The sequence below is a fragment of the Colletotrichum graminicola genome (genome assembly GCF_000149035.1).
Source record: "Colletotrichum graminicola M1.001 genomic scaffold supercont1.3, whole genome shotgun sequence".
Classification (NCBI taxonomy): domain Eukaryota; kingdom Fungi; phylum Ascomycota; class Sordariomycetes; order Glomerellales; family Glomerellaceae; genus Colletotrichum; species Colletotrichum graminicola.
The window spans coordinates 1210732-1238515 of NW_007361007.1; the positions used below are offsets into that span (position 1 = coordinate 1210732).

The 27784-nt window shown below is 53.8% G+C and overlaps 6 protein-coding genes across 6 annotated transcripts; 3 read left to right on the plus strand and 3 right to left on the minus strand.

Annotated features, from left to right (window-relative positions):
• Nucleotides 1-1760: 1760 nt before the first annotated feature.
• GLRG_01252 (endonuclease/Exonuclease/phosphatase) lies at nucleotides 1761-2663 on the minus strand (the record flags this gene model as incomplete). Its single annotated transcript, XM_008091937.1, has 1 exon — nucleotides 1761-2663. One exon carries the CDS (start codon nucleotides 2661-2663, stop codon nucleotides 1761-1763), a length of 903 nt encoding a protein of 300 aa, XP_008090128.1.
• A 2446-nt stretch (nucleotides 2664-5109) lies between these two features.
• Nucleotides 5110-5850, plus strand: GLRG_01253 (uncharacterized protein; the record flags this gene model as incomplete). Its single annotated transcript, XM_008091938.1, has 1 exon — nucleotides 5110-5850. The coding sequence occupies one exon, from the start codon at nucleotides 5110-5112 to the stop codon at nucleotides 5848-5850; it is 741 nt and encodes a 246-aa protein (XP_008090129.1).
• A 2422-nt stretch (nucleotides 5851-8272) lies between these two features.
• On the plus strand, nucleotides 8273-13962 carry GLRG_01254 (uncharacterized protein; the record flags this gene model as incomplete). Its single annotated transcript, XM_008091939.1, has 2 exons — nucleotides 8273-11440; nucleotides 11485-13962. The coding sequence occupies 2 exons, from the start codon at nucleotides 8273-8275 to the stop codon at nucleotides 13960-13962; spliced, it is 5646 nt and encodes a 1881-aa protein (XP_008090130.1).
• A 1269-nt stretch (nucleotides 13963-15231) lies between these two features.
• GLRG_01255 (ubiquitin carboxyl-terminal hydrolase, family 1) lies at nucleotides 15232-16285 on the minus strand (the record flags this gene model as incomplete). Its single annotated transcript, XM_008091940.1, has 3 exons — nucleotides 15232-16152; nucleotides 16202-16215; nucleotides 16264-16285. 3 exons carry the CDS (start codon nucleotides 16283-16285, stop codon nucleotides 15232-15234), a joined length of 957 nt encoding a protein of 318 aa, XP_008090131.1.
• Nucleotides 16286-16749: 464 nt separating this feature from the next.
• On the minus strand, nucleotides 16750-18911 carry GLRG_01256 (permease; the record flags this gene model as incomplete). The annotated part of the gene is made up of 8 exons (XM_008091941.1): nucleotides 16750-17077; nucleotides 17125-17249; nucleotides 17296-17776; nucleotides 17821-18288; nucleotides 18343-18436; nucleotides 18481-18577; nucleotides 18625-18714; nucleotides 18762-18911. The coding sequence occupies 8 exons, from the start codon at nucleotides 18909-18911 to the stop codon at nucleotides 16750-16752; spliced, it is 1833 nt and encodes a 610-aa protein (XP_008090132.1).
• Nucleotides 18912-24110: 5199 nt separating this feature from the next.
• On the plus strand, nucleotides 24111-26108 carry GLRG_01257 (uncharacterized protein; the record flags this gene model as incomplete). The annotated part of the gene is made up of 4 exons (XM_008091942.1): nucleotides 24111-24510; nucleotides 24568-24832; nucleotides 24881-25374; nucleotides 25423-26108. The coding sequence occupies 4 exons, from the start codon at nucleotides 24111-24113 to the stop codon at nucleotides 26106-26108; spliced, it is 1845 nt and encodes a 614-aa protein (XP_008090133.1).
• Nucleotides 26109-27784: the final 1676 nt, after the last annotated feature.

The following is a 27784-nucleotide window of genomic DNA, read 5'->3' on the forward strand; positions in this document are numbered from 1 at the left end:
TGCTGCTGCACTCCATGTCTAGATCTGGCTCTCTGCGTCTCGTACTTCCGACGATCCACTGTTTGAGAGAGTCGCGCTGTTGAAAACAAATTGCTCACGCGTGCGTATTAAACATTAAAGCCATGGAAGACTTCGGCGTTCACACAAATGAAAATAACCGAGAGCACAAATGCGGGATCAACGTCAGGTCCTTGTGTTGAGTCTTCGAAGCTTGTCTTTGAGGTGACTCCAGAAGGCGTGGTCGCCACGGAAGTGTTGTTCCAATCTCATTGGCCCTTTGTTTGGTTCTCGAACATGGCTACCAACGCCCCGATCATCGGCTCTTATGGCGCTGGGCTCGTCGTCAAGTCGACACAAACTGGAAGCCTCCGAAGTGCTTCAAGTATTCCCTCCATCTACTCAGCTATCACAATCGCTCCGTTAAAGCATTGCTGGGCCGCCACCGTGGAACCTCTTCAAGTATACAGTAACGAGGCGAGTGGAGACACAAAGAAACATGCGCGGTTGGTATCGGTTTCGTTGGTGTCGAGGCCATTTTCGGTTCGCATGGTTCGCCATAGCGCATTCCGGCTGCATAGCATGCATTCCTACAGACGGTGTTACCAAGAACAAGCATCCACCGAGATCGAACTCCATCTAGCGCGAGGACATGCCGAAACGGGGTACGACTGAGACCCTCCCGGAGCCTCTCATGGTTCCGTCCTGTCGAGGAAGCTAGTACTGGCTGATCCCCTCGTTGTCCAGATGTCGGGCATTGTTGCATCCAAGGCACGAACATGCTTGCTGCGCTGCTGGTGTGGGCTCTCCTCGTTCGTCCTTCCGAATCAATGTGTTTGTTAATGCCAGACGTTCTTCATCCATATTCGACGACCTCAATAATCTCGCCGTGTCGCCAGTAAGCAATGTTACAAACGAATAAGTGTTGTATCGATTGTTGTACCAGATACAATGCCAACTTGTAGTTATAACCAGAAGCACGCGATCCTTGGTGGCAAATGTGTTAAACTGTTAGTGTAAAGGAAGATCCCCAGGTTTTGATGCACGCCATGGTTGCATTGCGTAGCAATATCTCACATAGTCAAGCGTGGTTGCGAGTTTATGATTTGCTTGAGGCTATAATCTGCTTGCTTGGACCGCATGGAGCCGAGAGAAGACAGTACTGTAGAGGCTAGATAGGGCGAAGTGCCATCATCTCGGGGCGGACGAAGGGACAGGTGTTTGTTGGCTGTGGAGCGCAGTGCGTGATTGACACCATCCCGGAACCACACCGCCTTTTCGCTTGAAACATGATCCCTCGACGCCACTGTTAAATGTTTCCCGGGGCGCCACATTGGCCAACCACAACACAGCCCGTGGACCAATAACAGTTTCGTCGAGTTGGGGGGAACAAAGCCAGGGAAGCGCGCAGCAAGCCTCGGAACGGCAAGACCGTCTTGCCATGTCGTGCGTGAGCATGCCTGGCAGCCGAGATTGGTGATTCGAAATGCGACTTCCATGCCGAACGACACTGTTATCAAAGGTTGGTTGTCTTGCGGTCCTCGGCATAATCTGCCGCCCCGGGATGTTTCGTTCAATTTGAACAATTGCCTATGTACCTCGTGCTAGCCAGAACAACTTGACGATGGCACCTCAACATGCTAGTCATGCAGGGAGCTTGTCTCGGAGCATCGGACAGGTCTGGATCTGCCTCTGCGTAACCTAGGTTGCGTGGCGTTGCACAGCAAAGCCAGATGCAAGCCAGGACTGACAGGCGGTTCTGGTTAAGACATTTCTCCTGTCCGTAAGACAGGAATCTCAATGTCGGCGACGACTGGCCTGTGGTCGGACAGGTAGACGTCATCATCGAATTTGTTGGATAGCACTCCAAACGTCTTGATAGTGACGGGGCTCGGGTCCTTGACGAACAGAAAGTCGATCCTTAATGGCTCTTCGTCCGGCTCATTAAAAGAGGTGTACGTGAGCTTATTGCCATACCGCTTTTCTTCCGGAACCTGTGTTGAAACATCAACCATGCCTGACTCTGGTGCCACCATTGTCTTGTATGCGTTATCCTCGGGCGTGCTGTTGAAGTCGCCCGCGAGCAAAACGGCAGTCGGTGGTTTACCGTTTGCACCCTTGCCCCACTCCCGAGCAATCCTGAGAAGCAATTTGGCGCTTTCCTCGCGCGCCACGACGCCTTGGTGATCGAAATGGGTGCTCATAACCACCACCCTCGTGTCGGTAGCTTTGTCGAGGAACTCCCCAACGGTGACAACGCGGTTCAGTGCTGCATCCCAGCCTCTAGACGGCTTTTCTGGCGTTTTGCTCAGCCAAAGTGTTTCACTTCGCTCGCACTTCCAGCGGTCAACCTGATAAAATACGGGAGAAAACTCGCCACCACGCTTCCCATCGTCGCGGCCAAGCCCAATGTAACCCCAGGCGGAACCGAGATAGGACTGGACGTCCTCGATCTGAGAATAGAGGACTTCCTGGAGGCATATGAAAGCCGACTCGTGACCAGATGTGATGAAATCTAGTTGGTTGCAAAGTCTTGGACCGCGAAAGCTCCACGGCTTCTCCTTAGGAGTGGGATGCTCTGTGGCGTACCGAACGTTTTGGGTGACGATGCGGAGCAACATTGAAGGCGCAGCCTCCACCTTGGGAGCGTCCATCTTGACAAGCATTATAACTCTCTGATAGATGACAAATCGAGCCGCAAGGACGCCGTCGAAATAATATTTTTGGGGGCTTGAAGGTAGACTAGATGTGTCGGTGAGAACGGGTACGGCGAAACTTGAGGCCGATCAGTTGGAATGTACGGAGTAGAACTCTAGAAAAAGGCCAGCGCAATAGCGGACTTGAGAGTAGGTATCTGCTCCAACCGTTGAGTAGGTCACGTGCTAGGCCTGTAACGCGGAGTGAATGGTAATAAGAGGCCCAAGCTCCCACCCGCACTCTTTGATGGGCAATCCCGGGTCCAATTAGGTACGTACCTGAGTGCTGGCAATAGGGCTGCCTCGTTTGCTTCCCCCTGGAATTCCAAGCTTAACATCCCATCATGGCTGTTTCGTTTGTTATCCATGAGCAGGATCCAACCGCCGGGTTCTAGGCTTCATTTGGATCCATGTCGATGGCGCAAACTGGTTGTTGCTAGTGTTACTTTCACCGCGAATCTATCTCGCCGCCTGCCAGTAGCACACGCCCTTGGGTATTGTCAACCAACCCATCCGCCATTAAAGCTGTGACTGGAACATTTGCTTATCGTCCTTATCTCCACAGTTCTATGAATACGCGGCCTTTATGCTTATGCCGCGGACCCAGCCCTCCACATCGACGTCTCGAGAGATCATGGTTGCCGTTTTGATGCGGGATGACAGGTAAGCAGGGGGGCCCAAGTCGCGCTTTTTTAGGGTTGATTACTCACTATCGGAAGGCAACCAAGGAAATAGCATGTCACAGGATCCCTTCAGCCCTTCACAAACCTGGCTTCTCCTCAGCAAACACATTGGTGCGGCAGGCTGATACCGGCACGGAGACCCACCGAAACCGGTCACGTTCTATTCACGGCCCGCTGCCCGACTTCAAATGTGGGCTGTGATTCAGGCCTCATGGGATGGCAGCGGTTATAGTCTTGATGGAGTTCGTCCGCCCTCGTCAAATCCAAGTCATGACGCAATCTATACGTAGTCAGGAAACAGCTGACTATGAAGATCGAGACAAGATCCGCAAGTCAACTAGAGCTATCTACATCGTAAGTTGCCGCAGAGCCAGAACGATAACGAGCCTCCCTGGATTTGCTTTCCTATTCTTCAATACCTCGGGCGCTGCTTAGAGAGAATAGGGAAGCAGAGGGATTAGAACTGCCTTTGATGGGTGTGCTGCATGACAATCTCGCAGCGGTTCATGCACTGTGGCGATTCCATTTCCAAGGCTGAGATATGGGATTCAGACGGATGACTCTGCCGAAGCGAACGGCAATAATCAAAGCCCACCCACACCTCACCGAAAGATTATCGAAATTTGACTGCCCATTATCCAATTCGCAGCACGATACGAGGCTGGTTTGGGCACTTGAGTCAAACACGCCACCTCAAGGCGTCATGTAAGGTACGCCAGTCGCTTCAGTAAGCGTGAGAGGGCAATCAAAACTTGTTCCTCGCCCAGTCTAGCGAAGAACTGTCTTACAAGTTCCTTGGTTATCACACATTAATGGCCTCGAGGCCGCGCACCGGTCAAGCGACGGTGGTCTTTTACTCTGGGGCGTCGGCACGTTCGGTTGGCGCTATGGTGGGCGAGGTAGTCATCTGCCTAGCTTGACACCCAACCAATTCGCGTGGTGGTTGCCAGTTTGTCTCAGCTTATTCATATGAGCCGCCGTAGTCGCGCACCAAACAACACCCACCCGGAGGAACGCGAAGCTTGCAAAATGGCGGTTTTCTTACAGCCCATGCGGAACAATGATGGAACCAATACGAACCCCAGCCCTGGCCTCAGCTTACCACCACTTCTGGGCACGCACCTCTTCTTCTGGCAACATACTGGCCATTTGGAAACCTGCATTGCTCTTCCAGTCAGGCCTGGGGGTTGGAGAGTCACGCTATCATAGGCTTCCTCCACGTGGGGGGGTTGATGGTGGCTGGCTGCCCCGCGATTTTGAGACCTCAGCACCGGGCCATGGGCGCTGGTGACCACCTTCTTGCAACCATGCAAGGCAACCCTTGGGATGTCGACATGATTCAGCCGTATCGCCAACCAGTCGTCTGGAATCCTTGTTGGTGCGTGCGTGTGTGTGTGTGCGTGGTGGAGGGTAGTGTCGGATAACCTCCGCTTTCATACCATCTGCCTGCTGAGGCTGTGATACGGCTATATAAGTCCGACTCCACCACTTCACCTGCGATTTACTCTCCACCTCGGTCTGTTGTGCCTTTCAGCATTTTCCCAGTGCTGAAGTCAAGAGAAACTCTTCCTATTCTTGCCTCTTTCGTTTGGTACTACTTTTGAGCCGGCCAGGCCGGCGTGGGCTTTACACGTCTTGTCAGTGATTGCTGTGCAGGCGCATTTCCAAGGCTACCAATATCAGAACGGTCTCTACTGTTTCTTCCACATAACGGCGAGATGCCTCAATCACCAATGTCTCCCTCATGGCGGGACTCTTGGCCACCCACTCTGGTGCGCCTCGCCCCAACGACCCCAAAGGAGTATCCCTCGCTCGACGATATCGATGAGGACCCGCTCACCTATTTCTTGACGCCCGCACCCGATCTCGAGGATGAGGACGAAGACGCCAATATGATGGATTTTGACGCCGGGATCGAAGACAACAGCCCGCGCGAGATCGTACGCAGCGTGAGTCCGTCGGCCTTGGATGGTCTGAACAAGGCCAAGGGCGGCCGCAAATCACCCCCGGTACCCGATCTCTCCGACCTTGCCACACCTGATACGGATGAGGAAGAGGAGGACTACATTCGCTTTGCACCACAGGGCTTCATGGTTCCATTCAGTCTGCGCGACTTAACCGTCGACGGCGTTAAGTCCAAAGTACGATCCAAACCCTCGGGGGCGCTTCTGTCGCCTTCGTCATTCCCGGCAGGCCGGGGCAAGGCTCCTGTGCGGTCCGGGGGGCGAGGTCGTCAACGGAGCGTCTCGTTCCGCCATCAACGGCCGCAGCACGTTTGGCGTGAGCCCAGCCCGGACGTATGGTCAATCGAGGAGGAGACGGAGGAGGAGCTCGTGAGCGAAATGGGCAGCAGCATCGGCGCCATGAGTGACGTCGGGGACGCAGAGGATGTGGCGGAGACGCGCATGAACGAAGACGTAGAGGCTGCGAAGCCAAAGAAGAGAGTTCGATTCTTGTTGCCGGCGATGGAGTGAGCGACAAGCATCAACGTGGCATTATACGGCGTTTTGGGATTTGTTCCATCTACATTGGGAGCTCCGTTTGTTCTTCTAACGGTCGGCGCTATTCCCTCGGGGAGGGAGGGCGTCTTGGTAGTGCATCTTGGCAGGGCACATGGACACACAGCCGCATGGGATGGAGTTTGCATGATACCTATCAACTTTGGATGGTAATCTTGGGGGCAATCTTTTCCCTTCTCTTTTTTTTATCTGCTTTTCGCACACATACACACAGACAGAGAAGGATTTTAGGGGCATAATGGAGCAATCCAATTCGAGCGAGTTGAACCCTGATCTACACTGGCCGATTTGGCTAGTGGTATATTTCTGTGAGGTTAGTGAACAAATGATGAAAGCGACGAGCAATTACAGTCCAGTGAAGGGTAGGAGGAGGCAGGAAGAGGCGGGGCCAGTATAGTGGGTGCGCGAAAATGAAGGCTGTGATACTGCGAGATCTCGATCGCAGCTCACGCGATGCAGCCTTTGCCAGGTCAAGCAGCCCTACAGAGGAGGGGCAGTTCACTCACGTGCAGGGGACTCGTGAGGAAACCCGTGATGCGACAATATTGGCGCTGCGGCATCCGAGACATTTTTGTGTGCGGATTGGCTGGTGGCGATAATTGGACGAAACAGCTCCTGCATTGTATATCAGTTTCGCAGTGACACCAGAGCGTTATCTTGGTGAATTCATTGCTGGTGGAAGACCTTGGTTTGGTTACCAAGATGTGTTATGAAGTCAACATCGGCGGAGAATTCCATCCTTGCATCGTGCCATATATCGGCCCGTGTTATATATGGCGAGTTGGCGAGTGAACAGCTCGTTGGAGGCCCATGCTGATAAGGCGGCCATCGATTCATCGAGCCGCTTCCATGCAAGGCGACAAAGTGGGTATGGGGCACATATGCATACCTACTGCGTAGGGTAACAAAACTTGAATCAAGGATGACCGCTGTTACGGTGCCAACGAAATCGACTAAGGAGATTGCTTGAGAGGGCAGATGTTCACCCGGGAGAGTGAGACATGCACGCAGCAGGATGAGCTGGCCTTCTTATGCGCATTTCGCAGCGGCCGTCGCGAAGAAGTGCTCTCTGCACCTTGGGATGTCGATCATAGGCTGGCCGAAAGAGATCCGATCTATCCAAGATACTGGCAGAAGCTAGGCTACCTAGGTACCTAGGCGAGGAGGATAAAGCGCGAGGCGACTACATATTACAAGTCCGTGGTGGGAAATGATGACCGGCTGGACTCCAATCCGCTACGGGTACTTGGAGATCAGAGAAGATCAGGGAGCAACAAGAGCGAGTGACAGATTTCGCTAGCGTATTCGCACGCTTCTTGGGAGAGATACACGGCCAAGCAGGGAAGCTGTGGCGAGGATCCTTGTACTGATCCTACCCACCCACGTCCCAAAGCCTTTCTTTTCCCCCCTTTCTTTCCTTCTCTCTGACTTGTTTTTGTAGTGTACCGTGCCTGCCACCTATTTAGGTACCTGCTAGGCAGGTACCTACATGTAAGAGCGTCAATTGTCCATGGCACAGACGTCCCGATTCCTGGCCAATCAGCGATATTAACCGTGTCTGATGGCATAGGCATAGACGGTTTACCGCACTAGGTATTACCGGGAAGCTATCCTTTTTATTTAGCGTACGGAGTACTTCACCCAGGACATACATTGTAGGTACATAGGCAGGTGTCTAGATAGGCAGATACTAGTGTACAAATAAACTAAGTAGCTACCTGATAATTAGCGTCCCCGTCCCCGCCAGGATGCATCATCGTCCCAAGGTAAGGTACTGACGGCCCCACCACTTTCGGTTTGTTTACGTCTAAGCTTCTGGCGTCAACATCCGCTGGTTACTCCGGCAGTGCCAACTCAACGGCGCCCTACGTTGGACAAATCCGCTTCAAGCCTGGGTTCGACGAGAAAGCCCGATGCCTTTCTGATACGAGACAAGACAAGACAATACACCGCATCCGACACCTGACACTTCGTGCCGCTTCTGTCTCTGTCCACACAGCGGCATTGTCTATCGGGCTTCTCTTTTTGTACTCATGCCCATGCATCGAAGTTGGCTTCTTGATCCGACCCGATCTCACCGACAGCCTTGCCGTCGCTCTTCTGACGCTGAAACTTGTACTCACTTGCGGCTCCAATTGCCCCCTCTCGCTTACGTACGACTTGCCTCTCGACTTCGCCTTCATGAGCTGCTAGAAACACACCAAACAGTCTAGCCTTGCGCGGCAGCATGCAGCTCACCTAAGTCAGTCATTTCCTCGTCACCTTTACCCAGAGGGAGAAGAGGGGCATATACATACCTACCTGTACGACGACGAGACTCTTCCATGCCCCCGCTTTTACACAGACCACGACTGTGACTGACAGCGGACTCTAGACCATGGCTCCCAAACCTCCCGACGAGAAAGAATCGCCAAACACTACGGCAGCAGCAGGAACCAAACTCCCTATTACACCCGTTTCCAAAGGAGGTAATGATCCGACAACGCCCAAAAAGGCTGGCACTCCTGCTGCGGATGCGCCGGCGGCGACAACACCCAAGAGCGCGCCTGCCCGTCCTCGAGCAGCAACCATGAAGAAGCCACCCGAACCCCCAACATTGCTCGCCGACTTCCTAAGGGGACGCCCGTCTCCACAGCGCATCGCCGCCGAACGAAAACGAAGGATGAGTCTGGACGCAGTCAAGGCCGAGATGAGGGCCGAGATGCGCGAGGCCGCTGTAGCAAAGGTACAACAGCCCGGTGGTGTCAGGGATCGCGTCCAGAAATGGCAAAAGGCCAACGCCGCACTTATGGTAGCCGGCGATCCCCTTGCCACTCCAAGCGAGCCCACAGAAATTGCATTCCCGGGCGAGACGGAAAGTGTTACAGAGGAGGACCGCGTCCGGATCAAGCTGCGACAGAAGAGAAAGTCGGCGCCGAAGATTGAGGTGCATAATGAGGCTGTGGCCGACGAAAGGGACGAGACGGTGGAGGAGTTTCCCGGCGGCCAGACCAAACAGGCACCCAAAAAGCGTGTTGTTAGCGACGACCACTGGATGGCGCAGAAGAAAAAGAAGAGCCCTCCAAGGTCCAAATCACCAAGAGCGAAAAATGCGGCGAGCCCGGGCCCAAGTCCGTTACCTAAAGGCTTTGTACAAAAGACGCCAATCCAGGCGCCTATCGCCAAAAAGATACAGGATTGGGTGGCCAAGGTCGAGCTGCCAGAACCCCCGCCGAGTAGTAAGCATGGAGCGTCAAAATCGACCGACTCTCTTGATGGCAGTAGGATACAGGCGAGGCTCAAGGAGCTTCAGGAGAAGCAAGCAACCTTACCGAAAAAAAGACTCGACGACGACGGCATCAGAGTTACACCTATACGAACGAAGAGGCTCGACGACGATGGTATTCGCGTTAGACCTGTCAAGACGCCAGCGTCGGAAGGGTCGAGTGTCAAGACACCGAGGCCACATAGCACAGGAGCCAAGTCTCGTGACCGTAGTCTCGGCGCTAGCTCAAGGCAAGACTCGTCTGACCATATTGTGGTGGTTGAAGAAGATGAGTCCGACCACATCGAGGTCATTGAAGATGCCGCATCGAGTCTTCCCGCAACGCCAACGCGAAAGCCATCAAAATCACACAAAGCGAGTCGCAAGAAGAACGTACCGCCCCGTACGGAAACGACGGACGAAAAGTCCTGGGTCAGCAGCTCAGAGTCTGCAGTCAAGACAGGGCTGGGTGACTCGGAGCTTGCCCCCAGCTCACTTACAAGCGCACCTGGCGCGAAGCCACTGGCAGACATCCCTGTTGGGTTCTCTGCCTTTAGTGAGCTAGATCTCCCTCTCGACCGAAGTAAAACGAGGAAGAAGACGCAGCATAACCCAAGCTTCAAGGCTGCCGATGTGTTCAAGAAGGTTGTCACCGAAGGCAAAAAGATATTACACGATGCCGTCGAAACCCCCAAGCAACCCGTCGCTAACAATCCTCCGAGCATCGAGAAATGGCTCAACGGTACGGTCGATCCCTTTGTCGACGAGCCCACCAAAAAGAGGGAGGCACCGGCCCCGAAGAGAAAGCCGTCTGAGGGCAAGTCTCTCGAGAAGGCAAAATCTCAAGACACCCGTAGACAATCATCTGCTGAGCCGCGCCAGAGGAAGCCTTCTCCTCCAACCCAGACCGAGCTATCCGAGTCCACGGGACTTACGGAATCCACGCAAACAACCGATGTAACACAGACAACCGATATGACGCAAACAACCGACATGACGCAAACCACACAGTCAACAGATTGGACAGAATCGACTTTCACTGAAACGGATTTGAGTGCATCTACCGGGAACGATGAGGACGCGACACCAAGGCGGGTAGAAGGGAAGCCCAAAGAAAAGCCAAAGACGCCGACATCCGCTGGCTCTGGCTCTGCCGGCTTACGCAGAAGAGCGGCGACGCGAAGCTCGCCTTCACCCTTGAAATCAGTCAAGAAGCCATTCCGCGAGATTCTAAAGGAGGCGTTCAGAGGAGAATCCAGTGGTCACCAGACTCCTCCGTCCAAATACATCAGCGAAGAAGAGCGGCGCCTGGAGCAAGAATACGATAGCTATGAAGAGGACGATGAACCTAAACGCGCCATGCGTCGCCGCTCTTCTGGCTCCAGCCAGTCCTACTCCGATCGAACTTTCACTGATGACTGGACATATTCTGATGAGTCCTCCATACGTGAGGATCGAACACCGCGTCGCAAGCCGCCTACAAATGGTGTCCATGAACTTTCTACCATTCTGGGATCCGCCGACGCCCAAAGCGCCTATTCCGACATGACCTCTGAACTGTCCGAGACTACAGTTACACAAACTACTGGCCTCACGAGGAGCAATGTTTCGCGTCGAAGCAGCAAACCAGGTCTCAAAAGAAGACTGACAAAGCACTCCGATCTCGTTTCGGTTCTGTCTCTGCCCGACGACGATCAGGTACCCGGCACCCTAAGAAGTATCAAGCCCCGGCCGAGTGTGAGGAAAGCGGCTAGTGTAAGGAAAGCTACCACCCGCCCAGACACGGTGACGACCAAGGATCTCCTAAGGGAGTTCGCAGATGACGAGAACCTATACCAGCGTGAGCTCAAGACGCTGGTTGACGGTGTCATCCCTGTACTTTTGTCCACTGTTCTTCAGGAGGGCTCGACGAGCGCTATTGACCTCTTCGGCCCCGAGTCTCCCAGCCGTAAATCAAACAGCATTTCGAAATCCGTCGTCAACATGGGTGTCGCCCTAGAGAAGTTGAAGACGGCACATAAGAGGGCATCTCACACGGATATCGACCGGTTGATTGCCTGGCTGCACACTGCGTCCCCCATTTACGATACCTATTTGGACGCATGGCGCCTCGGCTTCCAGGACCTCATCGTCAATCTGGCCCCTGCGGCCGACCGCCTCGACGACGAGGACTCGCTCATCAACGCCCTCCCACGCAACGCTGAAGGTGACGTCGTTAATGAAGACGGAGAACGAGTTGATGTTGCACACCTGTTGAAAAGGCCGCTGCTTCGCATTAGGACTCTTGCGAAGTTCACCAAAGTAAGTCCATCGTAAGTATCGAAGAATCAAGCTGACGGCCATAGGGTCTTCACGCCGCTGTTGGCTCCTATGACACTCTTGCATTGGTTGGTGACTACAATGCCCTGCAAGAGAAGGTTCGCCGTCGACACAGAGAAGAGTCTGCCAGGTTAGCCGACGAGGACGCCATTAACACGGATACGACTAGAATTCGTGATCTTCGAACCCTCGCGCCGATGGAATCTGTCAAGATCGATCCCAAACGACAGGTCAGTGCGAAAGACCTCTTCTCGCTCAGCTTGACACACTCCAATGGGCAAAGACTCGAGTGCCAGGTCGAACTCGTTCACCGCGATCTTCCCGGAGCGAACAATGATAAGGGTGATTTGCTCATTCGCGAGACTGGCAGCGGCCGCCGGACATGGCTATTGTTCCCCCCTATGCCCATGTCTGTGATCTCAGGCCGTCGCGGTGAAGCAAGGTACGAGCTTGTCCTCATGGTACAGGGTACCCACAATGGCCGGCAGTGGTACGAGCTGCTGAGCCTCGTCACGGACAACGATGATCAAGTGTACGACTGGCTCGACATTGTGGGGACCACGCCTGTTCCCCCCCAGGATCGTCTCCCTATTGTTACTGAGGAGAGCCTTCCCAAATCACCGCAACACAGAATGGACGTACCCGTTGGTGGCAAGCTTCATAGCTTTTCTTCGAGAGATACGTCCTCACCAGAGCCGATAACGCCAAGACAATCAACTCCCGGTCACTACCACAACCGTGGTTCGAGCATGCCGACCACACCCGTCAACCATAATCCCTCGCTCGAAAGAACACCGACTCAAGACTCGTACAGCGACGGCGAGGGCAGATACAGGGCCGCGCCCAACACAACCCCCTTTCGTGAAGATGGTGCTCCCCCTCCCCCTATTCACCGCTCACTTGGCCCCAAACCTCCCAAGCTGCAGCCTCCTGTCGATATTCAGAGCCCTCGTGTGAAGCGTCGAGGGTCTTCCCCCTTGAAGCACGAGTATCTGCCGTCGGAAGAGTCATCCGACACATCTCGTTCCGTCACCGAGATTTCCGAAAGTGAGACGGAGACAGAGTCCGATTATACTTCATCTGAAGATGAGTTCGACGAAGATATACCTGAGACCGAGGTGGGCTTTAGCATTAGGGAGCCAGAGCCACAACCGGAATGGGAGCGTGAGCGTGAGCGTGAGCGCGAACGTAAACGCGAACATGAGCCCGAGCCGGAGCCTCAGGATTTTGAAGACTCCTTTCAGCAAGAGTTGACGACCTCACAGCCTTTTGTCCAAGATTCGATGGTCTCTGAGTCCGTGTGCAGCCTGACGCCATCCAATTCGGCGTCACAAGCCGGGCTCCACGGCCGCAAAATGAGCGTGTCGGAGAGCTATACTAAATACATCGCTTCCGTTTCATACTGGAACGAAAAAAAGGGCCAGTGGAAGGACATTTCCCTTGAGCCTTGCTCTATCCAGGTTGCTGCCGGGGTTATCGAAGCGTACTCTTTGGTCATGAGCCCTGGAGGACAACCTGATGTTCCCCTCGTCTCCCTCGAGCTCACACCCCTCGTTCTCCTCCGGCAGTCTACTGTCGTCGACCTTGAAATCCGCTCCGCCGTCAAGGACAACTGCAAGAACAGGGAGATTGGCGGCGGTAACTTCCGCTTCCGCTGTCCGTCGAGCACAGAATGCTTCAACCTCTATATGGCCGTCCACCACGCACGCCTCAACAACCAAAAGTTCATCCAGCTTGAGAACGAGGCGCGCTACAAGTCCTTTGGCGAGAGGCCCACTGAGGACCACGAAGATAACAGCAGCCACCGGCGTAGCTGGTTCGGCCGCAAGAACAGTTACCGCGCGTCGACGCGCGCCCCCTCTCAGTCTCATGACGGCAGCACTCCGTCGTCGAGTCTGTCCGCCACCAGCTTCCTCAAGCGACTCACGGGCGCCGGCACGTTCAATATTGCGCGCTCGTTCATCGATAAACAGGGACACTTCTCCAACACTAATAGTCTCTACACGTCCGGATCTTCATCCGAAGGCTATCCCCGCTCGCCATCGATCAGCATCTACTCCAACTCCATTCGTAGTCCTCTGTCGTCGGACAACATCAAAATACGGCTGCATTTGCTCGTTACCTCGACTAAGTGGGAGGACTACGGCAACTGCCTGCTACAGATCCGCCGACCGCCGCCGGGCTGGCACCAACAGCTGCGCGCGAATCATGGTCTGGAGAAGCGTGTCACCGTCACCACCATGCCTAAGAAATCAGACAAACCACGCATCGTGCTCGACGCCGTGTTGGGCAGCGGCTGCTTCACACCCATGGGCAGCAGAGGCATCGTTTGCGGTATCTGGGAGGAGATCCGCGACGAAAGGGGCGAGATCGGCGTGGCACCTAAGACTGGTGGTGCATCGGGCTCGGTCAAAAAGTGGTGTTTCCAGTGTGCCAGCGTCGCCGAGGCCTCGTGGGTGTTGAGGCTCGTTCATCAGGAGGTGGGTGTCGAACTCCAGGAATGAAGACTGTTTTCTTTTCTGTCTATAGCATCATTGCTTCATTCCTTTCCTTTTTCTTTTCCTTTTTCTTTTCCTTTTTCTTTTCCTTCTTTTGTTTTCATCATGATTCCCCCACGAGCGTCGGTTCACTTTCATGCATTGCTAGTCCTGGCTTGGGCGTCTGGCTTTAGGATGGTGGCACAGCGTGATTGCCCCGTCTTTTTGGTGTTCAGAGGCAGATGGTAGGCCGGATTTTGCCGCAGGGTTATATACACTTATGGTTAGGACCAAGGGTACTTAGAGGGACAGGCTGGTTTTTTTGTTCAGCGCATTCTTATGATACCGAAGTTTTTCGCGGGTAGGCGTGTTGGGATAGCGTGTACGTATATGTAGGAGATACGTTTGAAGAACCAATGGTTACGGCTCGCTTTCGTTATGAAGGTTTTCGGCCATCCAAACCATCCCGGTGCTCCCATCGATATCGATGTTGTTGATCTAGGCACATCCCATTAGACTTGAGACTCAAGGGTAGGCACACTTCCAACAAGCGAGAGGCATACGCTGCAACCGGCAGCGAGCTCATGGCTACCTATCTTATGCATTCCACTAATGCCCGGTTGGGTTGACGGCACCGGCGTCACCATATCCCAGCCATCCTAGTGTCTCAGGGCAGCTCTTGACACTGGCTTCTATCTGCTCAGCTAAGTTATGAGAGAGTTGGATTGGTTGCATCATTGGCGTAGCTACGATACTACCTCGGTTAATCGGGTTTAGGACCAGCATTATCAGAATGTGCTTGGCCGATGACTGGATGCCCCGTTCGTGGTTTCGATATAAGGCGATGGTGTGTGTGGCCTGTTCCCATTTTCGTGAGAATCAAGTGTTCCGGACCTTGTGCCCTGCCGCTTGGACGGTACCACTGTTGAAAGCCAAGAGGGTCAAGTTAAAACTTGCCCGTGTCTCCTCATCGCCAAAGGTATAATTCTGTGCGAGCCTGTAAACTAATAAAGGCGTTTGGGGGCAGCAGGGAGCCCGAAGCAAGACGATGAATCAGTATACTGACAATCGGGTCGAACCTCCCAAGCCGCACGAGTCTCATGCTCGGCATGCCGACATTTGGATCGGAGTTCCGACGGCTAATGGCCTCCACGGGCCTCGTTTAGCGTCCACGGCAAGAGGCAAGTCATCCCGGTGCGGCGATGTAATCGTGTTGTAAAAGCCTTGAGAAAATTGGCTATGGTCTAAATTGGCTCAAGACCCTTGCCCGCGCATCCATGGTATCATTCGACCTGTTCAACCGATCATATCCTCATCGTTGTCACCGCCGCCGCCCATGTTCCGTCTCAGCCTCACTGCATCCTCATCCCTCTTCCTCCGCTCAAGGCCCTCCTTGATCCACGCCTCGTACGCTTCATCTCCATCCTCGACCTTCTGCGCCACAACACCCTTGAGCACCTCGCCCGCAAAGCCGACAAAGTTGTGGCGGCGCAGGGCGTTCTCGAACCGCCAGTTGCGGCGCTTCTCGTTCTCGCGCTCAAGTGTCTCGGTGTCACCAATTTCCTTGGCAGCAATTCTAGGGTCGCGCACCATGGCGAGCACGTTGAACCGAATTTCGGAGCTGGCGTACGTGAGCATACGGTCCTGTAGCACTTGCGTAACCTTGTTCGGGAACTCTTCGGTCGTGCAGGCGCCGTGCGAGATGGGCGCAGGCTGCAGTCCGTCTAGTTCGTAAAGTTTGCCATCAATGGGCGTGTAGGCGATGAAGTGGAAAGCGTCCTCGGCCTCGCCCGTCTTCTGCGTCTCGTCGACGAAGGGGCTGCTTTTAGCAAAGCTGTTGTGCACTTCGCGGATCAGGTCCGAGTTGCTGAGGGCTTCGCCACGGAATTCGGGCGGGAGGACCATTGTGAACTCGCGGAACTCTGAGAGCTTTTCGCCAATATCCACTTCTTCGGGCTTGTTGAGAACGACACTCAGGAGCGCTTGCGTACCGCACGCATTCTGGATTGTCTGTTGGGCGAAGAAAAGACGTTCGGCGGCATCACGGTCGTAGGATTCTTGCGATCGCGCAGGGAGGCCCTCGGAGGGATATCGAAAGAGGAAGATGATGCCGTATATGGGCTGCAGCGGGGCTAGCTCGTCAGGGGAGAGAGTCAGTAGCTCCTCAAACTGCACGCCCTTGACACCGAGATTCTCAAGCAGATATGTGAAGACGCCCTGAGCGGTTGATTAGCATAGCAATCGCCGGGGCAGAGGAATCGCATACTGCATCGGACTCGACTATGAGAGTTAGCGGAGGTTAGCGATGGGGTGTCGGGGGATGCGTACTGGTATTCCATCCACCACTCATTATGGATACGGCGATGGCTTGTGATGAAGATACGGGCAATTAATTGGCCGTAGCAATACCGTACTCGCGCTCAGTTTACTAACCACTCTAGTGGTCGATGTCGCAGTCAAATCGGAGTTCGTAGCTCACGAAGGATTGGTAGTTAGCTGAGAGGTTGGAGCTTCAATGTCTGGAAGCGAAATGTCTGGCAGTTGACGCAAGGTCGAAGCTGTTGTGGGTCGTGGTCGGGCGGGGCCAGGGTCAAAGATCCGCCGGGGCACAACTCACGCTAGACACCCTGCACCTGCCATGACTTTGACCACTACACGTTAAGGTGGGTTCAAGGTTCATGCCCATTACTATCTATGTACAACCATTGACAGCTAATTGAAGTCATATCGCCAGTATTTCTGGCACAAAAGTCCACGCAAAATCGTTCAATCCTCCTGGAATACAAATGAAGAGCCTAACCTCGTCGAGTATATTCACTGCATAGAGCGCGGCGTCGCCGTACGCTGTGGAATCGTCACCATGTGAACGCCGCCCTCCTCCTTTTGGTGCGTTGAACCCATACGTGAACCCGGAGCATAAGTGCTCTCATGGTCGTCATGAATATGGAACTGGCGCTTGCTATCCTCGTCGCCGTTGCTAAAGCAGCTGGTGCGAACGGCACGGACGAACCAGGGCTTTTTGCCGGTGCTCCTCCAGGACCAGTACTCCTTTGCATCATACTCACGGGGCTCGAGCCTGCCTCCGGAGAGCCAAACAGTTAGAGCGATGAGGCCGTTGAGAACAGAGTACACAAACACTCCCCTGTGTTCATTAGCTTCGGTCCAGATGGCATGACGGAAGAGACTTACGCAATCAGGCCGTAAGCGACGCTATAGGAGAATGGGATGAAAGTCATGACAACGAAAGAGGGAAGGACGTCGCCAATGTACCGCCAGTTGATCTGGGTGATCTGACGGATCATCATGCAGCCGACCTGTGGAGGTTAGTAAATGACAACCGGCACGGCCTTGGAGACTCACCAGGACGAGCGTGCAGCCAGTTGCCCAAGGCGGGATGGACGCGAATATGGGAGCGAAGAAGATTGAAATTAGAAAGCAAATGCCGGTTGTCATGGACGTCAACCCCGTGCGACCACCCTCAGCGATGCCTGCGCCACTCTCGATAAATGCTGTGACGGGAGAGCATCCGAACAGGGATCCAATGGAGATGCATGCCGCATCGCAGCAGTAAGCAACGGTAGAGCGAGGGAAATCGCCATCTTTGGGGTCAACGACACCGCAGAAACGAACCATCGAGTACATGGTGGCAGTGGCGTCAATGATGTCGACATAGAGAAATGTGAAGAGAGCAAGAGCAAACTGCGATCCGTTTTTGGCGACGTCCCAATCAAGAACGTTGAGGGTGCGCTCGATTGGATGGAAGGTAACGACGTTCTTGAAGAAGTTGAAACGGTTCTCGCCCTCCTCGTTATAGGGGAAGTAGGTGATAGAAGTGTTTCGTCTGAGATGTCAGCGGGGTCGGGCCTAGAGCTTCGACGCACTTACGGCCATGACAAGATTGATACCAGGGCAATACCCATGATGAGTGCATATTTGACTCGGAACGACATCAAGTAGGCCGTGACAACGCCGCCGGCGAAGATGGCGGTCCACATCTTCGGGCTTGACATTATGCCACCAGCGCACATCTGGCTCTCAGGGTCAATCATCTCAACGGGGCATCCGGCAATGGCGAGAGGGGAAGACTTCCAACCTCCGGTGATAGCACCAATGCCGGCGGAGTAAGAGAGCCCAATCTCCGTCAGGAAGAACCCAATACCGACTCCTGTCGCCGTCTTAATGGTCGCTGGTATGAGCTTGACTAGCCACTGCCGCATTCCGGTGAGAGCGAGAAAGATAAAAATGAGACCCTCAACGAAGACTGCTGTGAGTGCCACCCGGTACGGGATGGCGCCCGAGCCGTTGGGACCGACCACCTGGAAGGCAAAATAGGCGTTGAGGCCCATTCCGGGACTGCATTGCTGTTAGCGCATTTGTTGGCCGGGTTTCGCAAAACAGATGACTTACGCGAGTGCCACTGGTAGATTGGTAAAGAAGCCAAAGACGAAGCTGGAAAGCCCGGCAAGGGCGGCCGTCGCGGTGATCAAATCTAGTCGAACACCTGGAAAATCAGCCTGGCTCGGAGCGAGGAGTAAGGCAACTCACTCTCTTTACATGCCTTGTAGCTGGGGATGTTGTCGCATTCGGTTCGGTTCTCTAGATTGCATTCACAAGTGCCACCCGTTTGCGAGAGGATGATTGCCTGTGCCAGTCAGTGGGTTGTTCACGTGGCCAAAGACGCATACTCACATTCACGGCGATAATGTAGGCCATTGTCGCAAAAGTCGTAACGCCTGCTCGGACTTCTCTGAAAAATGTCGAGTCGGGTATCTCCTCAGGCTGGATAGGGTCAGCGAGACCTACGTTTGAAAAGGAGGAGAACTCACATGACCGCTCCCCTCGAGTCTGAAGATGCGGCCAAAAGTGGATGAGGAGACTGTCTTATCGAAGCGATGGACAGCTTTCCACATGTTGGAGAATTTGCGGCCGATAGTCGATCTTTGCACGAGGGGCTCGGCGGGTTCCAGGCGCTCCATGTTGGAGTGAGTCGACATGTTGCTCATGATGGTAAGCGATGGAGGAAGGAAAGTCGACGGGCCACCGTCAAGGCGACTCGTCGAGGTAGTGGGTGAGGAGTTGGTGGCACAAGACTCAGCACCAGGGAAGAAGGTTGAGATGTCTTAGACTCTTGTGCTAGGTACGACGAAAGATGGTTGGCGCAATCGGCGAAAGGCAGAAGAGGGAAAGGGAAAGGAGAAGGCACCGGAAGGGCAGAGTGGGTAGGTAGTTGGATGGGCTTCAACAGAAGGAAGGAGATGGTAAGGTAGCCGACAGGCGTGGACTTCGTTAGGAATGGCCGATGAAAGAGGTGTGTCTTGGGAAGGAGAAGAAAGCGAAGGCAGCCGCACCGTTGGAGAACGAAGTGAAGGAGCGTTGATCGAATATCTAATGAAGGGAGGAGTAACCTGGAATTGGAAGGGGGTGGCAGTGGCAGAAAACGATTATAGCCTCTTACTCCAGCCCTGGTCGGTTGTCTGCAAAGCCCGCAACGCACTTTTACATCACCAACTGGAACATCTCCTGGACGACATTAGTCCTTCTCTTGAAGCAAGGTACAGGACCTTGCCTTCAATGCGTTGCCGCGCCGAGAACACCCTGCCTTAGCTCTGCCTCTACCAGAGGGACTCCAGTGAAAGAGGGTGTGCTGTTCTTTCTTTTTCTCTACAACGCCAAATCCAGGTAGAGGCGGGGGGGCATGGCAGGAAGTCCATATCGTGAGCCAGCCAGGGAGGGACCTTGGTCGATACCACCTTGAGACTGGATGTAAAACTGCAGCCTCTGTACGCCACTGCTAGCTGTTCAGCCGATGGAAACATACCTAGGAGGTCGACCAATGCTGACTAAAAAGGCACACATATACGTTGACTTATCAGGGAGCGGATTGCATTGCAAGAGAGGGACCCGGGCTACGTCCGCTCCCCAACGCCACGTAGGAGCGCAGGCTACCAAGTTTGATAAGGAGACTTTTCAACGATGAGTTTGTTAGTTCGATTCCGTCCGGCGGATAAACTCCATCTGTGCGCAACAATGCCCCATAAACCTTCATCCCAGCTGCCAGTTCAGACGCACCTTAGCCCTGGCGGTGGTCCACCCGACGACCCCGCCATCTTATTCCCTTATCTGTCACCCGGTAACTATGATGGTCTTCTATGTCGGATGTCTTCGCGATAGCTTCGGTATTGTAAAGCACACGTCGGTCTCTGCTATAACCTTGGATTTCAGCGGCCATGTTATTTCTTTCCGCGTGCTTTATGACGCCCCCAATCTGCCCAAGCCATAGTCAATGGCATCATCCACCATCCCTTTCAATGTCGGTAGCTCGCCTCTTCCATCAATCCAATCGGAAACCACAAAGGCAACAGGAAATGCGGCCACAGTTCAATCTCGAGCCTGCAGGTTGCCGCTCTAGCGTCATACTGATCAAGCGAGACATGTCTCGAAGCTCCTTGATAGGACTGCCAAGGTCGGCCAACGGAACTTTGCATTGTATGCGGGATATTCGTCGTCTACCCGAGCTTGAGCTTGTGACAAAGTCCTGCTCTCGCGTCAGCCCCTCCCTGACCATTGTCTGGATGTGTGTCATTGCAGCTGGCCTTGTCTGTCCTACAGCCGTCACCAGTCTCTTGACTGGCTAGCTTCCCAATATCCAGGGCTTAATGCACGTCGTACCTTGCTTGTGCATCATGCATTGCTTACAAAACGCCGCTATTTCCATTGCTCACTCCTTGTATCGCTCAAGACCCACAGTGACTTTAACATCGGCTCGGGGACGATCCGTAGTCCGTTCTGATCAGCCCGCGTGGCCCAAACTGTACCTTATACATGACGCCGTGCTATAATACCTAGAGCAGAATGAAGATCGGTGCTCGCTCCACTAGACCGTTAGGGACGTTGGTCGACGCCTTGGCATGATTGTGTCCAAGCTCACGCGTACTTTCAAGTTGGTAACAGGAGTGGGAAGGTTGCTCCAGGCCAGAATCAGGCCAGAATTAGAGGCATCCTGGTACAAGATGGGTTACAGCCACGACGACACGCTGGCTAGAATAGAGGAGGGGGTCTTTGTAGACCTTGACGGGTTGGCATATGTTGGAAAAAGAAACGAGCAGCATGCTCGCTCTCTGTTGTAGTTGAGCGAAGGCGTCCAAACAGGCTAGGTCAGCCGCAATAAAGTACCTGTCAAGGAACCAAGGCGTTGGCGGAGGCTGGCATGGACTGCTCAGCGGCTTATGTGGGCTTAGCCAAACGATACATCGCAGCGGTGTGACTGGCCCCCCTCCCCAATTAGTGTATATACTTACGGCCGGGAGAACGTGCGCCCCCTGACACGGTCCCATTGGTGATGACGGTACTGCGGGATACTGAGACCTGGCCACTCACAGCTCATGGGCTACCTTCCCCTCCCAGTTAGGGCAGACTCCCAGGATGCCAGGGGTGGCCTGCTTCGGGTCGTCTCCCTGCAGATCCGCCACCAAGAATCCAATCCAGATCGCTGGCCGCGTCAACCACATCCCAGTGCCTTTACGACCCTGCCTTTGCACTCCGTCCCCTTCCTCAGCATCAATAGCTCGCATAGGACCCCGATGCTGCCACTTCGTCTTTCCAGCTGGCCGAAGGGATGCCCCTTGCTATCTATCGACATGACCGAAACGAAGGCTACTTCGATTTCCCAAGTCCGACGTCCAACAAGCGGTCTGCCGGTTCGAGTCTAGGCAATCCGCCATGAAACGGGTGTTGCGCGGGTTCATGTTGCCCGGAGTGCCCTCTCACGCATGGGTATACCCGGACGCACGCGACGGCTACCTCCCGCGAAACGGTCCGCCGGGACCTACAGGAAGGTCAAACTGCAGGGTTGACAGCTAAAGACACGACGGCGTCTGTGGGAGCGAGATTCGGTATGACGACTCCCCGCTAATATTACTGCGATGTTATAAATCGATAGGGGATTCGCTTAAGAATGAGAAGGCAGGTTGCAGCTGTCCGCCGTGGTGCGAGGGGACTTTTAACGGGAAAGACTGGGCAAACATGATGTCTTCGCTCGGTCGTATGGCTAGCTCAGCTGCTTCCGACATGAAGGGCATGCAACCACCGTAGCCGATTTCAAAAGACACGGCTGACAACCACCAGGTACAGCGCGACGCGAACGTGTCGATAATTAGCCCCACAGTTCAAATGGCATGACATGGGCTTGCTCTGCCATGTGGGCAGAAACGCAAGCCCCGCGCCGGCTCATTTGCCGAAAACTTCCACTCGCGCCGTTGAGTAGCGTATTTAGCCGGGAAACGCACGTTCGGCGCGCACATGGGTAACTAGAAGAATGGATTGTACGTTTGGGGCGAGCAAGACCGTGTAAGTGAGCCTAGCCGCAATCAAATACCTTTCTCGGTGCGGCGCGCACAGCCCATTCTACCTGAATTCCACGCGCCAGCCACTCGGCCAAGGGTAGAGATCCTTCCTGGCTTCCGACGTCCCTGGTATCGAGGGAGGCGGAACAATGGAATCCTGCTGTTTGGTGGTCAGGAACGTAACCCGTTGACGACTGTGAGCAGCCAATGAAGAAACAGTCCCTTCACTTCCCTTCTACCAATGTGACGCGGCGTTGCGTACCGTCGATGTCGGCTTACACACGTCCACCGCTGCTGTGCTCAGTGCAACTAAGTGTCCGAACGTACATTTCTCTTGTTGACCTCATCCTGTGTGGACTGTGGTGGATCCTTGATGACCACCCAGCTGGCCCTCGTCTAGCGATCAAGGAATAAGCAATACGAAGCAGGCGAATCAAGGCAAGCAAAATCACTGGCTGATCAGTGTCCAATAATTCTAAACCAGATGGGTGGGTGACTAGTGGCCGGCAAGGCGCCACAGATCACAGGTGACTGTAGCGTGGATGGGTTAATCGATGGCGTAAAGTTAGGGATAAAGGGGGGGCGGGCAATGGGGGCTAGAGGCACAGTTGTGTATGGCACAGTTCAATATGTGGACGTACTGGGGAGTGCAGATTGAGAATGATGGATCTGGATCTATACCTAGGTTAGAAATGTGCGTCCTACTGCTACTGATGCGTACTATAGTACATCTGATCATCATCTAATTTTCAATGCCACGGTACATAACCGGACGAACGCGCACGATCACACACTTGCTGGGTGTGGTTCATATCGGGAAGACAGTGATTATTCGTACCAAGACAATCTCCCGGTATTGGCAGCACCTCTGACGCAACCTTTCAAACCCTGCCCTGTTCCTCCTGTTTCTGGCTCTTTACCAAATGCTGGCTTGACGGATGGGAGCGCAAGTTACCGTTGCTCTGTTCCCGTGCGCCGCCCCAGACCTTGACCTGGGTTTGCCATTCATCACGTTGCATCTGCATATGCGCCTGTGCCGCGCATCGAATCGACTGCAACTGCGACACAAGCACAACGACAAAGAGGAACCGGCACGCTTACACACGTCAACTGCCAGTTATCTTCGTCCCACACCCTCGCCCTCGTCCTTGCATGCCCGCGGCTCCTTCCGTCAGTCTTTCTTCGCCTTACAACTAGGCACCTGCCTCGATTGGCGCGGGTCTGGAGTGTTTCTCCTGATACACACTAGTGGTTTCCTCACCCAACACAGCTCCTTCCTCCTGGGTTGTCGTACCTGCCTTTTCCCACTCGACCCTTTATCTATCAACACTTCCTGATCATACCCCACACCGTCCGCCGACGGCAAATTCCCCTCGACTTTGTCAATTATTCTCTCCCTCCCGAAGACGCTCTCACTATCTCGGGTGGGCTTTTTTGTTTTTTTGTGCATCGCTCTGCTCGCCCTCCAAAGTCCTCCTCAATGTTCTCGGGCTTCCGGTCATCACGGCTGTTTTACCTTGAACACCTGCGACTTCCTATCTCCGACGACGACTGTATTTTAATTTCATCCTCATCAACCTCGACGACGCCAGATATCGGACAGGCCACGATCCCGGTTTTCCACAAGGCCTGAGCCTTCACCAAAACAACCGTCCTTCGATCTTCGGGCATACGTCTTGAGATCGGAATATACTTGCAACCTCACATCTAGATTTGCGGAGAAGGCAATCGCTCGTGTATATATAACACCCCTAACCCTACCGCATCTTCTTGACACCAGTTGTCACTCTTTACGACGGTCATCTTCTCGGGGCCGGGGAATCGCAGCCCACCATGTGGGAGGTCGTATGGACGGATCCCGATAGGGAGTCCAGAAAAGAACACCGCGAGCGGAAGGCAGTAGAGCGAGAATACAAGGACAAGTCCCGAGCGACCAGGGCTTCTGTGTCCACTCGGAGCTCCTCTTCATCTGATAACAAGCCATTCAGCTTCTTCGGATCCAAGGGTCTTAAGAGGACACTTACACCGTCAAGCGTTAAATCACCCATGAAAACTACATTAGGATCCCCGAGCATCGACAGCACCTATAGAGGCTCGCTCTTGTCGGCCATCTCGGAACCACCGCCACTCCCTGAAGTGCTTCCTGGCACTCCGATCACGGCCGTGGATCGCACCGACCTGCTGGATCACTTAGCTGAATCTTTGCAAAGCTCACCAAGATCATCCAACAGAGGTATAAATACCCAACCCTACAGCCTTGCTGCAACTCACTGATATCCAGGTTTCATAGACTCAGTTTTCTCCAAATGGACAGACAACTCGTTGGCTGTGCCTGCATCTCCATGCGACACGTCCGTGAGCGAGTTGACGGTAGGAAAGCGGGAGAACTACGTCCAGAACCTTGGCCCAACCTCCTTCATTACAAAGAGCACTGAGATCACTATCTTGCCCCGGACGACAGAGAACGAAATCTCAGGGATGGTTTCACGCGTCACTATCACAGCGGAACCTGTCAAGGAGGAGCCGCCGACACCTCCTCGTTCGCCGGCAACGCAGTAAGTGAAGTCGCCGAAATTCCAGGCAACACAACTAATAGAACACAGACCTGCAATCCCGACCTTGATTGATACACCCGTCAACCTGTTCCCAGGGCAGGTGAGCCCGAAGCAATCACTACGGCAGGTGGCTTCGTGGATGACAGCGTTCAAGCCTAACAACCCAGATGCCTGGAAGCCTCCAGATGAGTGGGATTGCGGTCCGGCACTAGAAGCGCGAAGCCCGATGATTGAGAATGACATCGAAGAGGCACTAGAGGTTGATGATGGACTCGCCATGTCCATGGACCTCAACAGCATGCAGCGCGAGATTAGACGCATGGCCGCCGCAAGCCACAGCATCCGTCTTCTGCGCTTGAAAGAAGTCTGGGGCGACACCACCGATGCCAATCTCTACAAGGAACTCGAGATGGAGAAAAAGAGGTGGATGCTTTCGTCGTTACACAACATGGACAAGCAGGAGAATCAGAACCAGGAGGCCCATGCTGATAAGATTACCCCGGCTAAGGCAAACAAGGTTCTAGCACTCTACGAGGCTCAAGGTCAGTGAAGACGAACTCATAATCATGTGATTGAACTGACATTTTCAGCGACTACCTCATACTTGGCAGCCCTCCACTTCAACAAACAAGTCTATCACCTGTCCTCTGCTCCTCTGTCTCATAATCTCTTCCCCAACATACACCCAGTTCTTGTGCCCGCAGTCTCGCCATCAGCCTTCCCAGTGGCACCGTCGCTGTTTGGTGTTGCCTACTCGCTGGCACTTCCGGCACTGTTGCCATCTGCCGAAGTCCCTGGGCTTCTCAAAAACGTCCACAGGTGTCTCGCAGTTGGGGGAGCCCTGCATCTGACGCTGATCGATCCCCTTCCGATTACACACACACTCGGCCCCCTTATGCGCTCGTGGATTGAGGAGAACCTTATTTTCAACCTTGAAAAGAACTTCCGCTGCGTTAACCCTAGCAAGCTGTTTCCGCTCTGGCTCGCAGATGCTTCTCTTCGTGGCGATGGCAGTACCATCACCACGGTAAGATTCTGCGCCATGCCACCCATCGACAGGCCGGACACGGCCACGACTGACGCCGAACAGCTTGCGGATAGGGCCGTTAAACAGGAGCTGCGCACTATAGTCGGTCGAATGCTCTGGGGAGAAGTCTGGGGTCAGTTCATTACTGCCGACCAGTGGTGGTGGGAGCAGCCCGACATTGTTGCAGAGTGCGAGCAGCTCAAGACAGCGTGGGAGTACAGTATCATTGAGGCGGTCAAGACTGCGTGAGGCGGTCGCAATGCTGGAATTACTTTTTAGGTAAAGAAAAGTGTGGTGTCATATGTCGTTCCAGAGGAGCAGAAATGCATTCCTTGACATGGCGTTGGAGGCCAGGTTTCTTTCACAATACCCACCGGATCGCCTGAATGGTGGATGGAGCCGCTGGCTTTACCTGGCTTGGGGAGAGTTTGGCGGATTCGATATGAAGTGGGGTGAGTTTTCATGTATAACGCAAAACTCGCATTCACCGGCGACAAGATGAGCAGATTTCGTGTAGAAACGAGCTGCAATCTCGAGTGGAAATGGGCTTGGCGGGCTGGCTATTGCTATGTACGAGACCACATGCCGTAATGATCAATACAATGTCTATGGCACACGATGACTTCCGGGTCCTCGTGCCACGTATCCCATGGACTGTTGTTGTTTAGTAGTGATGAAGAACGAGATCGCCAGCCAGCCCTTAATTCGAAGTAAGTGCCCGAAGAGGATTATCATGCCACAAAATCCGACGGGAAAGGAAAGCTGGCCATCGAAATTCCGGCTGCTCCACCAGTACGAAAACCCTCCTCGTGTTTCGATGGCTTCAGATGGAAAATGATTTCCTCAATTAAATACCATCCATGTATGGTTCCTGAGGTGCTTATTTTTATCTTATCTTTATTTTTACCCAAGGCATCCCAGTCTTGACAGCTTTCGGAGTATCCCCCGTCCTGGCAGCTCCACAACAATAGAAACCTTTTTTGGTGTTTCCGACGAACCATTGCCGATCCCTGTCCTTTCCCCGCAACATCCACATGCCTTTGTTTGTTGCTCTTTCGGTTCAGGAATCGCGAGAGCGGAGCGAGTGGGTTCCTTCCTTTTTTAATTCTATTTTCTTCTTCCTTTCCCCCCTCTGCTTTGCTTTCCCTTCTTAGGGCTAGAGTTGCCCATGACCCTCCTTCGAGTTGCATATCGTTTCGGTTTAATCCAGCTGAGTTTCGGCAATCGGTCGCGATCAGTATTAAGAGGGGTAAAGGAGCGCTGGTATACCTAACTTGGAGGGGGCGCTACTTTGATTATAGTGGAGAGTGGTAATCAAGGGGGGGCCATTCCTCGGTTGAAATCATGATGGTGGCCTTTCTGCAATGGTCACTCCTAGTCCATTGGAAACTGGCCAGAGAGTACACCCTCAGAAATTCCCGCTGTATGTAGCATGTATCTTCCACAAGTTTGCTTAGCAAATGTACAGATGACAATGTCGATTTGGATGCACGGCGTGTCGACCCTGTTGTGGTCTCGGCTTGGCCCTTGAGATGGGACGGCCCCCAACGTCCTCCAGCTCCGGTTCGGGTAGGAAGTCGCCAATGGTCAGAAGGCGGCGGTTGATGCCGGTGGAACTTTACGCAACATCAGGCACGGCTATCCGTGCTTTATTGCCCAGTTAGGCAGTCTTTTCATTGGCTAACAAGCGTCGGACAAGTCTGGAACACCACTCTGGCGTCCCTTGGTGCGGAACCGTGGCCCCCGGTGGACATGCCTTTCGGTTGTACCAGATGCAACTTGGGAATCCAAGTGTGGACAGATCTGGTTCGCTTCGCAAGATTAACGACGGTTCCACGCTTTGTTGAGATATCCCGTGGCGAATAAATCCGAGGGGAAGCAGGGGTTCAGGAGACACGCATTTAGGGCTTCTGGAGTGAGGGTCA